The sequence below is a fragment of the Lynx canadensis genome, chromosome D4, assembly GCF_007474595.2.
Source record: "Lynx canadensis isolate LIC74 chromosome D4, mLynCan4.pri.v2, whole genome shotgun sequence".
Lineage (NCBI taxonomy): Eukaryota > Metazoa > Chordata > Mammalia > Carnivora > Felidae > Lynx > Lynx canadensis.
The window spans coordinates 74,217,050-74,230,354 of NC_044315.2; the positions used below are offsets into that span (position 1 = coordinate 74,217,050).

At 55.7% G+C, this 13,305-nt stretch overlaps 1 protein-coding gene across 1 annotated transcript in view; it reads right to left on the reverse strand.

The window, feature by feature from the left end:
* The window catches only part of AKNA (AT-hook transcription factor), a 45,433-nt gene that overhangs the window by 3,028 nt on the left and 29,100 nt on the right, over positions 1-13,305 (reverse strand). The window contains 8 exon segments of the mRNA XM_030293344.1: positions 2,680-2,878; positions 3,159-3,275; positions 4,614-4,709; positions 5,934-6,080; positions 6,723-6,838; positions 7,400-7,576; positions 10,609-10,765; positions 12,761-12,972. Of these exon segments, the coding sequence (XP_030149204.1) occupies positions 2,680-2,878; positions 3,159-3,275; positions 4,614-4,709; positions 5,934-6,080; positions 6,723-6,838; positions 7,400-7,576; positions 10,609-10,765; positions 12,761-12,972 (1,221 nt within the window).

Consider the following 13,305-nt stretch of genomic DNA (forward strand, 5'->3'; position numbering starts at 1 on the left):
GTCGAAAGCTCTGGACGCTGCCTGGCCACTCTAAGTGCTTGTGTACCTGTCAGCTCAGAGTCAGAGCGCTGGAAGGGGCGGTGCTGGACTCACACCCGGAGCTAATTAGCACCCAGTAGATGCCAGTACATATCATCTGAACCGAACCAGTAGGCTTCTTGAATCCAATTCCTTCCCCCGGGGACTATCAGGTGTAATTACTGGGTTTACACACACCCCTACCGTTTAATAATTTGATGACCAGCTAGCTTGGCCTGAAAGTCACATCCCAAACACCCTCTAAGGCAGAAGCTGCAACTGTCCCTCACCTTTGTTTTGGCCCAAAACAAAACCAAAAAACCTTCCTGGCTAGAAAGACTTTGGCACAGGGCTACAAGGCACTCGGCCAGCAGGTGGCAGCACAGCCCCATAAACTTTCTAAAGGGCACCCTGTCATTGAGCATGCTCAGCCCTGCTGATGGCAGATGGAGAAACTTGAGGGCATCATCAGCCCAAACTCTAGCAGCATTTGAAATGCTATGCTTCCTGGCCAACTTCTATGTATTGTGGGCTTTCCGTGTATTAGTTCATGTAATCCTTACCACAACCCATTTCACAGAGGAAAGAACTGAGGCACAGAGGAGCAAAGTGACCCAGCTAAGGTTGTAGGCTACCGCCGGCCAGGTCTGTCGGGCACTACAGCTCAGGGCTCTTCTCCTTCCCTATGACCTGTCCAGGCCTGGACGCAGCCACCTGGTTAGGTCTGCCCACAGGTCTGAGTCTGGAAGGATATGGGACAGCCTCCGAAGCGGAGAGGCACCCAGGGTTTCATCCTGGGCCAGCCGATTCCAGGCGAGACCTCTCCTGCCCAGGGAGTCGGGGCATAGGCAGGCATCTCCTGCCGCAGGCCTGAGCATGCAGCACGGCCTCGCATAGCCGACGGAGCAGAATACTCCTGGAGTCGGCTGAGGGCGGCAAGAAAGCATCGCGTAGGCCAGAGTCCTTATGGGGACGGGGGCTGGGCGGCACCCTACACCTCTGCTCCCGCCGAGCGCCAGCCCCCACAGCGACCCTGGCCTCTTGCTGCGCACGACACAGGATGCTGATGGCGTGCCACTGAAGGAGGCTCCCGCCCGACTCGTTTTATACGGAGGGACACTGAGGCACGGAACTAGCCAGTGACAGTCAGGACAAGAAGACAAGTCTCCTAATTTCAGCGTCCAGGGTTTTTCTCCCCCTGCACAATCCTGTCCTGTGGCAGCCACCTTTATGCATCTTTCTTCTTTGCCAACGACCGTGCCGCGCAGTGGCACTCCCCACGGTGACGACAACGCTGCCCCCCACGACAAATTCCACAAACGTCTCACGTGCGTCTGGCCACGTGCCTCACTTCACCCTCACACAACCAACTGTACGTGGTCGAGACTACTACCCCATTTAACAGATGGGAAAATGGAGGCTCAGAGAGGAAGTAGCTTTACCAAGGCCACGGCGCCAGTAGGTGGCTGACGGAGATCTAGCAGAGCTTGGACTCTAAACGCAGAACCACTTCTGCCTCAACTGTCGTGTATTTTCTCTCTTGGCAGAGGCCATATCCAAATAGAAACAAGGCAAGTCTGAGAAACGAGCACAGCCAAGAGCCAAGAGGGGCCTAAGGACACATGACGACTGAGTGTATGTGGCATTCTGGATGGGATCCCAGACCAGAAAAAGACCTTCAGGTAAACACTGAAGAAACCCATGGGGCACTTGGGTGGCTCAGTCAACTGAGTGACTGACTTTGGCCCAGGTCATGGTCTCATGGTTCATGAGTTTGAGCCTCACATCGGGCTTGTTGCTGTCAGCATGGAACCCGCTTTAGATCCTCTGTCCCCCTCTGCCCCTTCCCTGCCTGCACTCCCTCTGCGCTTCCCTATAAAAAAACTGAAGACACCCAAATAATCTAGGGCTTCAGTTAATAATAATGTATTAATATTGGTTCACTAACTGTGCAAAAGTATCACGTTCAAGTAAGATGTTAGTGACGGGGGAAACTGTGTGTGTGTGTGTGTGTGTGTGTGTGTGTGCGTGAGCATGTGTGGGCGGGGTTATATGAGAACTCTCTTTACTGTCTGCTCCATTTCTCTCTGCATCTAAAACTGTTCTGAAAAGTAAAGCATGGGGCACCTGGGTGGCTCAGGCGGTTGAACATCCAACTCCGAATTTTGGCTCGGGTCCTGATCTCCCAATTTGCGAGCTTGAGCCCCGCAATTCTCTCTCTCTCCTTCTCTCTCTGCTCCTCCCTGAAGCCCCCTCAAAATGAGTAAATAAACCTAAAAAAAAATAAAGGCTATTGACAAGCAGTGGGTGTGCATTACTTACTTGCTGGAAAGACCCACAGGAAATGGGGAAGGGTTAGGGTTCTAGAGCTAGACTCCCATGAGCTTTCCCTGTGAGCTCCTAGGGGGCAGGGCCCTCTGTCAGGCTCCACTGCGGGGCACCCCGTCCCCGCCCAGGCCAAGCACTCTCCCTGGTGTGCAGGGAGCATTCAGGGTTTGTTGAGTGACTGCACGAGTGTTCTGCTTGTTCTGCACGTTATACACTGGGGCGAAACACAGGAGTGAGCGACGCCCGGGTTCTCAGCAGCCGGAGACAGATGTGAACGCAAATTGGGAAGCGAGTCAAACAGAGGCTGGGAAGGTGGGAAAGGGAGGTTCTTACACAGCGGCCGACGGGTAAGGCACGATGGGCACCGAGGAGACGTAGGCAAAGGCGGGAGGGGCCGGTGCTGGGGGCACGGCAGGCAGATACCACAGTCCGGGGGGCGGCCGGGCCGGCGACCCTGCCTGCTTGCTCCGTCGTGGGGGGCTGGAGGCTGAGCGTGAGTGTGCATTCCTCCTTGGGGCGGCACTTTCTGTCCCTGCAAGGGGGGGGGGGGCACCAGAGAGGTCAGTCTGATTGCCTGGGAAGCTCTAGAACAGGCAGAACAGGGGGCCACCCACCTCTGCCCTGTTAGAGCTGGACACTGGGCTGGCCATGCTGGCAGTGCCTCGCTTCGGGAAACAAATCCTCTGCCTGGTTTGCTCTGCCCCAGACTGGGAGAGCAGCCGCCCGAGCTAAACACCCCCTGGGGCCCCCGAACTCCCAAAAAGGAGAGCTGGGTGTCTGGCTGGGAGAAGAGAGTGAGCGTCTGTCCCTACCAGAGGTGGCTGAGTCTGGGCCATCCGTCTCTGGGGGGGTCCCGACTTGACCACACAGGGGACATCGCAGGGTATCAGTGAGAACCGGTCCCAGTGGGTCCCTGGTGACAGTACCACCTACAAGAGGAGGAAGAGGGGTCAGGAGAGGATTACGTCTGGATCAACGGGCCTGGAGCCCCCAAGCAGACTTCCGCCAACAAGCCATCACTCCCCCATTTTACAGACTGGAAAACTGAGGCTCCAAAAGGTTGAATGATATGCCAAAGTGTCAGAGTAGGAAATCGGCGGTGCTCTGTCTGAGCCCAAGCCCGGGCTCTCCCGAATGCAGCCCCTGAGCCTATAGTCATTCCTCCACACTGAGGCCCATTCTCCATGTGGGAGTGGCCCACGATGGCCCCTCAGACACCAGGGGGTCAGTAGAAGCCTAAGGGAGCAGGAGAGGAGTGGACAACCTGGTCCTCTTCCCACACACATCCTTAACACCTCCCCTGGAAGTCCTCTCACCCCCCTGGCTGAGTTATAGGCTCCCCAGCCCCACCCTGTGCTCAGATCACTGTTTCGTCATTGCTTAGCTGCGAGCTCCTTGGGGACAGGGCCCAGGGCCCAGTATGGGCAGGTGCTGAATGAATGAATGAATGAATGAACAAATAGAGATGGCTGTTGAGACTTGAGCAAAGGCAAAGAAACATAATGGTGAAGAGCCAGGGTTCTGGAGCCACAAAGTCCTGGGTTCAAATCCTGACTCTACCACTAGTGAGCTGTGTGCTCTTGAGCAAGTTATTTAACCTCTATGAGCCTCAGTTTCCTCACCTGTAAAATAGGCGTAATAATAAAATGGGCAAAACCCATTTCATAGGGTTGTGAAGATTCATGTTTGTAAAACCCTTAGCATGATGTGCTGTTTATAGTGGGGGCTTAATCAATGACAGCTCCATTGTTATCATCATCATTGCTTGAAAGGGCTTTAGGGACCATCTCCAATCCTTTCATTACAGTTGTGAAGTCTGAGGCTCAGAGAAGTTAAGGAACTTGCCTAAGATCACACAGCAAGTCAGTAGCAAAACTGGGACTAGAACCCAGTATCCATATTCTCTGGCCACTGCTGTCCCCACGACTCTTCCCTGTTGGGTGTGGTGGAAGGAGGCAGAGGGGAAGGCAGATGGAGGGGAGATGGGACATAATCATCACCACCTGGCCCCACCCCTCTTATCAGGAACTGAAGCCATGCCCAATGTTAACCCATGGCATAGTCAAGGATGGCTTCAGGCAGCAGTACCTGGCGCAACAGGTGTGAAAGCAGGACCCCCTGGGAGGGCTGAGAAGTCCCCCCAAACCCTCCCTTGTCGTACCTTGACCCGCCACCGATCTCGGGCAGGCCCACGTCCTGCACCCTCTCCTACAGGGACAAGCCACAGCCTCTGTGCACTGACCACCTCTCCAGGTACCACCCCTCACCTGAGTCCTGGGTCCTAGCAGGTCGGCAGTGGGGACAGGAGATGGTGCCACTGCCTCTTGGGACAGTCTTGGGGGTGGGAACGTGGTACTCCTGGCCTGGGGAAGAAACCAGACAGTCAGCTCTTTGCATGTTTGGAGAACTGGGGAGGATTGGGGACTACCTGTCTCCTCTTGCTGACATCCAGAAGCAATCAACAAACCCAAGCTCATTTAGACCGGCAGGCAGGCTGCCAGGAAGCGTGATGAGCAGTGACAAAGACACTACTCCCCCAGATCCCCGCTTGCTGGGTGGGACTGGAATGGCCTGGGCATAGGGTCGGCTGTGTTCTCCCCGTGCTCCGAGAGGCTGTGAGATGGGGACAGTCACACACGGACTTCATAGGCTTATTGGAAGGACTGAGTGGGGCCGTGTCCATGAGGTGCCCTGCCGGCACCTGGCAGGTGTAACGTGTTCAAGGTTATCAGAAAGGCGGACAGATGCTCGGGTCTTCACCTAGACCTGTCCTCTCCCGCTTTGTCCTTCCCAGAGTCTCAAATGGGATGTTCAGAATGTTGCCTGACTGCTTATCTTTTTTCTCCCCTGTGCCACGCAGGGGTTCCACTTCCTATTCTGTGTGTGTTGCCTTGGGCCGCGCCCCCACCCCTCCACGGACCGGCGGCCGCTCCCACGTCTAACTGCTCGGCCCTGTCTGCTCCATCGGGGTAGACACGCATCTCTCATCTCCCGCCTTGTCTCCTGCACTCAGCCATACGGATCCGAGGTTAACTGCCCTCCCTCCCAGGGTGGTAGGGATGAGAGCCACGTGTATAATTTACTTAGTATAATTTACACACTTACTATAACTGCTTGTTACTGTCTGCTAAGCCGTCGGATTCATGAAAGCTGGAGCCATATCCGCATCTGTTTTAATGCAAAGCACCCTGAAATCCTACTATGTGTCATCTGAAGGCCTACTGTGTGCTGGGCGCCTCGTTCATGGGACCCTGCGGCACCCTGGAGGATCAGAGCTGAGCGTAGGCCAAGGGTAACGGATTTGGCACCCACTCTGCAAACAGCGGGTGTTTCATAAACCTCTTTATGACTGACCGGCTAACGGGCCTTCCCCAGAACCAAGCGTGGGCTCACACAGGGGAGGCATCAGAAACTGCTGGATGAACGAATGAACGAACGAACACGCCAAGGTTCAGAGAAGCGGTATGCCCTGGTGCCTCCCGTATCACGGAATTCGCCGAAAATGATGTCAACAGCCCATGGTGAAAATGGGGAAGGCATCATGACAGAGCAGTCCTCCCTGGGGGCTGGGCCACCCCCCGGCCCACCTGTGTACTGGCCCCGGAAGGTGACCCTGTCTGGCCTCTTGGTGCCGCCCGCTCTTTTCATTCCATCCCGAGCTGCCTGCGCACTGTCCTCAGAGGTCCGGCTCTTCTCAGAGAACAGCTGGGGGGAGGTGGGCTCGGATCCGGAACCTGAGGTGGAAAAAGAGGAGCGTCAAAGGGGGTGGGGGGCCCACACGGCTCAGGGAGTGGGCGGATGAGAAGTTCAGGCTCTGGGGCAGAGTGTGGGTTTTAATCCTTGGTAGTATCAGCCGACACATGTGGAAACCTGACCTCGTGCTAAGCGCTGGTCTAGACCGGCCGCGTCCGCGGTACGCGCACCCTCGCGGCCATCCCAGGAGGCCGGTCCTATTATTGCTGCACAATTAGCTGTCCCTCTAACCACGCAGAGCAGGTAAACAACCTGGCCAAGGTCACCTGGCTGGGAAGGGGTGAGGTGGGCTGAACCCTTCTCCTCCTCCTCCAGGCAATTCTCCTGCACTTTCGGGCTTTGGTGTCTACACCTGCAGAGTGTGGGTAAATGTGACCCACCTTGCGGTGAAGACTGACGTCAGATACACACGACGCCCTGACAGAAACCCTGGCACGTCGTAGGCGCGTGACATACAGTGGCCGACACTGGAAACGGTCTTCAGGGCCCTGCCGTGCCAAAACGGACGCACAAAACCTCCTCCAAGTTTCTTCCCAGGCTGTGGCGCTGGTCCCTGGCCACTGAGCTAACCCGCCCAGAAATCTGTAGGCTCCAGCAGTCAGGGCGGGCAGGTGGTCACTTACTCAGGGACAGCTGGGGCACCTCCCGAGGCACCGAGGAAGACCTGGCTCGCCGCCTTCCTGCGGGGTCAGCTTGCTGTGCACCTGCAGGCTCACCAGACAGTCTCTCTGTGGATTTGCTAGCAAAGAGGAGACACAGATGATGTTGCTGGAGGAGGTTTGATGCGGCCCTTAAAGATGGTCAGCAAGAAAGCCAACCCAGGGAAAGGCTTATAGCAGAGGAGGAAAGCAGGAAAGTCAAAACCAAAGACTCTGGGAGTCAGACCCCCAGAAAGCGGCTCTGAGCCTCTCTGACCCTCAGTTTCCCCATCTGTCAAGTGGGGATAATGACAGCAATTACCTCAGAGGGTTATGGGAAGGATTAGTGAGACGATGTCCGTAAAAACCTGAACCTCGGTGCCCTCCCATAGAAACACTTGGAAACACCCAGCTGATTTTAGAAGTCATCCTCAGTGAATTGCTAAGGGGTGAGCGGGCGGACATCCTGGAAATATTTAGCTCTTCACTTGGGTGATGAGTTCAGGTTATGCAGTAGATATTATTTTATGCATCAAATGTTACACAGGAAAAAGGTGTAAGAGTCGGAGAGGGGTGTGAGTTCACACGTCTGGAGAGACCCAGGGGCAGCCAAGTCTGCCATGCCACTGGGGCACAAGGGCAGGCGTTTTGGGGTCACCCACCTGCCACAGTGGGAGCCCCAGGCGGCTGAGGAATCCGTTGGCCGGGCCCGGGCCCGGGCAGGGCGGTTGAAGGTGGAGGCCGGGCACACCAGGCTGCCCTGGGGTGGCTGATGCAGGCTGTCCTCCAGCCTCAGGCGGAGCAGAGACACCTCCTCTTGTAGCTCTCGGATGGCCTGGCTGGGGTGGGGGGAGGGGACAGAAACAAAGAGCGGATGTGCAAGGTGCGGAGCCCCAGCCACCCGCACGCACAGCGCCGCCTGGATGCCCAGGTCTCGTCCCTTTGCGCCAGGCACGGGCCCAACTCTGCTGCCCGTGGATTCTGGAACTTCCTTGTGTGTCCACTTTTCTTGCTGCCCATCTCGACGCCTCTGAGCTCGTGCCCCTGCACGTTGGGTGCGCAAAGCACAACTTCGAGGGTTATCTCGCCTAACAGGCAGGGTCTCTGAGTAGCTGTTCTGAACACCGGGGACTCACTGTCAAGGTGGAGTGGAAGACGCAGAATAAAAAGGGCACGAGCTGAAGGTCCACTTTAGAATCGGAATTCTGACCCCCTTGGGCTGCCCCCCACCCCTTCTTCTACCTCTGTCTCTAGTAATGGTAAACTGACAGTCCAGGTCTGGTTTCTTCCCCTCCCTTATTATTCAGCCCATCCTTCCTGGCTCCCCCTAAACATCTTCTACGTGGTCCAAGCCCTGTCTGTCTGCGGTAGCAGAAGATGCTTGTCTGTCTGTCTCCCCAACCAGACAGTGGGCAGGCCTCCCCCCCTCACAATCCCTGAGAACCTCACACCTCATAGATGCTCACGGAATATTCCTGAACTGGACTCAAGGCCCCAAGAGGGGGCAGAGTGAAGGTGTGTGCGAGCAGAGAGGACAAGGGGACATCACGGTGCTTCCTATCACCGCCTATGAGCAGGGTCCAAGGGCAGGGCCCTATCTGCAAGGCTGCTTGTCATCCCTGGGGAGCCCCCAAATACAGCCCAGCCTCTTACAGGCGAGGTATCTCAATGAGCCCCCAGCTTCTATGGAGTAAGTCCTGTCTGCATTGCTCTCCAACCAGCCCCTGAATGTCCAGAGTCTCATTCTGAAGCATCACGGCATCGTGTCGCTGGCATTACAGCAACGATCCTCCCCCACAACCCCGACAACCCCACACACGAACCCCCTACACACGGGGCGTCAGAGTCTGGGCTCGGCATGGCCCAGGCTGGGGCAGGCTCTTCATCTACTCCTGGGCGGGGCTTCTCGCTTGGTGGCCCGGACTTGTGGGTGAGTGTCTCCAGATGCCACATCCAGCTCTCAGAGTATGCCAGAGGGAGCGGAGACCTCTCTGGTTACGCCCCGGCACCGTGTGCGTCCAGGACAGCCGGGTCTCCTGGCAACCCCCCAGGAGACGTTTGTTAGGGTCTCCAAGGCAAAGCGTGAGCATGCTGTTGGCAGGACGGCGGGAGCTCGCGTCACCAGTTAACCCCCGCGTGCACAACTGGGAGGCAACACCGCCTCCGTGTCCCAGGCCGGAGGCGGCCGAGTGAGGGCCTGAGACTTGGAAAACCCACTTGGGTGTCTCTTGTCCTCTCTGCTTCCATCAGGATCTCAGTCTTCCTGACTTAAGTTTTTAGTGGCTGAGGGCCAGCTGGCACTCAAAAAGCCCATCTTTTCCCGCAAACGTTTCCCCTCCCGAGTTCCCCATCTCTGTATCAGCGTCCAACGGGCTGGCCGGCCAGAAGTCTGAGTCATTCGAGACCCTTCTCCCTCCCTGAACACCCCCCAAAAGTTAACCAGCTCCCGGGTCCTGTGGGCCCAATGCCCAGACCCAGGTCCTGTGAGTCTCTTCTCCAATGTACCCCCCTTCCCTCCGACTGGCCCCATCCTGTCTGTCCTGGGTGAGGCAGCCCTCCTGGCAATCTTCCCACCTCGCCTTGTTCTCACCCTGCTAGTGGCCAGAGAGCTCTTTCTAAAATGTGAACCCGACCTCAGCACTCCCGTTTAAACTCCCCTTCATCCGCCCTCAGCTGTGTCTGTATGCATTCGCGAATCTTCAGTGAATCATTTCTCTGAGCAGAGCCAGCATCCAGATGTCTAACTATGGTGTTCGAGGCCCTCCAAGACCTCGAACCCTGTGTCTCCTGGTCTACCTCTCCACTGCTCAACCCCCACCGCCACATTCACACCTCGGGATCCAGCTGAAAGGAACCTTTGGCCCTGCAAAGGTGACGGGAGCTCTCTCACCTCCAGGCCTTTGCACCTGCTGTTTCCCCTGCTGGGAACACTGTTCCGTCTCTCTTCCTTCAGGTCTCAGCTGAGATACCACTTCCTCCCAGAAGCCCTCCCTGAAGCTTCTCACTGGGCCAGATGTCCCTTCTCTGTGTTCCCACAGTCCTTGGAGCCTCTGCCACCACTGTACTCCTACTGGGGAGTGTGACCATCGGCTTCTTCATTCATCCTATAAGACTGTGAGCCTTACCAGGCCAAGGACGGTCTTGTCCTTGTGTGTTGCCTTGTGTGTCCTTGCTATTGTGTTACCAGGACCTCGCATATCATTGACAAGTAAGCCTGGAATTCCTATGCTGGTGTCACCGGAGACAGCAGGAGTACACACACTAAGTCAGGCCTGGAAGCTGAGTACCAGCCCCGGACCCGCCTTTGCACATAGCGACAGTCCCGTGATGGCACAGGCCAGGAGGCCCCTGATGCATTCCTGCAAAGCAGCCTTCACTGTGCCCGTGGGGACAGATACCCCAACCCGACAAAGGCATGTGATTGATTACTGGCCAAAAGCAACTCAAAGGAGAGGGAAGAGGGCTCACGGGCTACTTTCCCATTTCTGTTCAACCAAGCAAGGAACAACTTTCCTAGCAGAGCAACTGTTCATTGAACAATCGTATGAGCAGAGCAACTGTTCATACAATGAAAGCGTCCACTGCTGAAAATATATCCCTGGGAAGCGCAGACCTGTCTTGGGAGAGAAACGCTGGGGGGTGGGGAGCGAGGTCTCAGCACCAAAAAGGTGAGCCTCCCGGTCATTGCCCACTGGCTGGACAGTTGTCCTCAAAGTCCACATCCGTGAGGCCCCACGGAGTGGCCCTGAGCCCAGAAACAGGCCACCGGGGTCCATCGGGCCCCAGCGCAGCCACCACTGGATGCGATGGCTGAGCTAGCCCCCGCCTCCCTCGGGCATCGCTCTCCCGTCTCTGTGATGGCCTGACTTACTCTCGCCCTGTCCTGGTGAGGAGGAGGGTGCGGGTGCTCTCTGCCGGTCCACGGGGCAGAGTGGCAGAAGCCGAGGTCGGGGGTGGGCGGATTGTCGTGCTGCGGGCGAGCTGCTCAGAAATCGGCTGTCGCCCCTCCGACTCTGAGCCAGGCACCGCTAAGGAAGCAGAGAGAGACCAAGGTGAGTTCGCCTGGAGCGGATCCCTGCAGTGCGCATGTCCGGGAGCAGAAGCATACGGGCACAGAGGCAGTGCCAGCTGAGGTCATAATTGAAGTTCTCAAAGAGGTCACTGGCCCACTGACCTCAGAACCAGAAGATGTGGTTCTTGCTGGGAGCTTGGCCGTGCAAAGCTGGGCCTGCAGAGCTGTTCCTACCTAGATTCCCGACCCCCCCCCCGCCCCCCATCCACCATTTCAGCACCACGTCTGAGTCTGCAGGCACCTCCCCCTGTGAAGAGCTCATTGCCCCTTCACATGGACACCACCACCCCCCCACCCCACCCAGCCTCGGCCGCGCATCACCACGTTCTGGGACTGGCTCCAGAGCCCCCCGCCTCCCGCTAAGATTATCGTCACAGCTTTGCCTCTGTGCATTTTTCTGGGGACAGTGTTCAAAACTTTAGCCTTTCAAAGGGATGGGTGGCCACAGGTTAAAAACCACTGACCTGGCCCACACGTTAAAAACAAGGTGCCCCCGAGGGGCGCCTGGGTGGTTCAGTCGGTTAAGCGGCCGGCTTCGGCTCAGGTCATGATCTCACGGTCCGTGAGTTCGAGCCCCGCGTCGGGCTCTGTGCTGACCGCTCAGAGCCTGGAGCCCGTTTCAGATTCTGTGTCTCCCTCTCTCTCTGCCCCTCCCCTGTTCATGCTCTGTCTCTCTCTGTCTCAAAAATAAATAAACGTTAAAAAAAATTAAAAAAAAAAAAAAACAAAAAACAAGGTGCCCTCGGAACCCTACTCAATAATACAGAAAGGAACTGACTGTCGATACAGGGAACAACCCAGACGAATTTCCAGAGATACAGGGAGTAAAGAAGCCAATTCCAAGTGCATACATATGATCCCATTTATAGAATGTTCTTGGAATGACAAAATCAGGGCAATGGCAGCCACCTGAGAGACCATCAGGAGTTCAGAAGGCAGCGGACGTGAGGTGTCCATTAAGGGGCGACATGCCATTAATCTGCACCATGGCTTTGCAGGATGTTCTCATTGGGGGAAACTGGCTGAAGGGTACATAGGATCTCCCTGGATTATATATCACTACAACATGTGAATCCATAACTAACTGAACTTTTAATTAAGGTTTAACTTTCCAAGTTTTAAATGATAAGCCTTGGAAAGAGGCAAAGCCAATCTGAGGTGTACAAGCCAGTGCAGGGGTCACTTTGAGAGGGTGGGAATGACTGGAAGGAGCTTAGGGGAGCATCTGAGGTCCTGATCGTGCTGAGTTTCTTGGTCTGTGTTCATTTTGTGAAAAATCCATCAATTTACGTTCTTTCCTGTATGTTTATCTCACTGAAAAGTTCACATGCATTTTTTTAAAGGTAAAAAACTGAAATCACAGAATGCATAGACGTGCAAAGTGTTCATGACAGCGCTTAGGGGGGGAAAAAGAGTTATGAAGCGCTCACATATAATATGATCCCATTTTTGCTTTAAGTGCACCTGAATAAACACGTACACATTGGTATAGAAAACAATTCACAGGTTTGACGCCAAAATGTAGCAGTGATGGTTCGGGGCATATTTTTTTCTCTCTTCTGTTCTGTCTACCCTATCTGTAGTTGCAAATTTTCCCACAGTGAACCTGCATGATATTTTGTATCCTAAAAGGTAATGTAGGGGCGCCTGGGTGGCTCAGTCGGTTGGGCGGCCGACTTCAGCTCAGGTCATGACCTCACGGTCCGTGAGTTCGAGCCCCGCATTGGGCTCTGTGCTGACAGCTCAGAGCCTGGAGCCTGTTTCGGATTCTGTGTCTCCCTCTCTCTCTGACCCTCCCCCATTCATGCTCTGTCTCTCTCTGTCTCAAAAATAAATAAACGAAAAAAAAAAAAAAAGGGTAATGTAACACAAGGTTTTCGTTGCTTTGATTTTTCAATAGGTGCCATCCAGCTACTCCCAGGTTCTGGCCAACAGAGATACACCCACTCACCCATCTCGGCCACCAGTGCCCGCTCCCGGCGGAAACTGGGTGCCCTCTGCCGCAGAGGACTGTCCCGGCCGGAGGGTTGCCTCTGGGCTCGGCTCCTGGGTGTGCTGGGCTCCACGGATCTTCTGGGGACTGGAGGACCCCTGGTCTGGGGATGGGAAACTGCGTCCCGGGGCTCAGATGCAGTGAAGGGCTGGGCCAATGTTCCTGCAGTGCTGAGGGACCGTGGCGGGAGAGACATGTTGAGATCGCCCGGGCCTCCGAGCCCCTCCACGTTCTAAGCCAATGAGCTCCTGACCTCTGGGACTTGGCACCCGGGGCAGTACGGTGTTTCTGAGGATGTGCCCCCGTTACACGTGCATTTGTGTATCGAGCCGTCCACCTGCCTACCCGCAGGGGCAAAATTATAAAGCTCAATTTAATTTTTAGAAAATACACAGAGAAACGGAATTTCTAATCCTTTCTTCCCATGTAGCCACAGGGAGCCAGGCAGGCCTCCTGGAGGTGGCAGGCGGGGGGGGACTGCACCCAGCTTTGGAGGCTGTTGC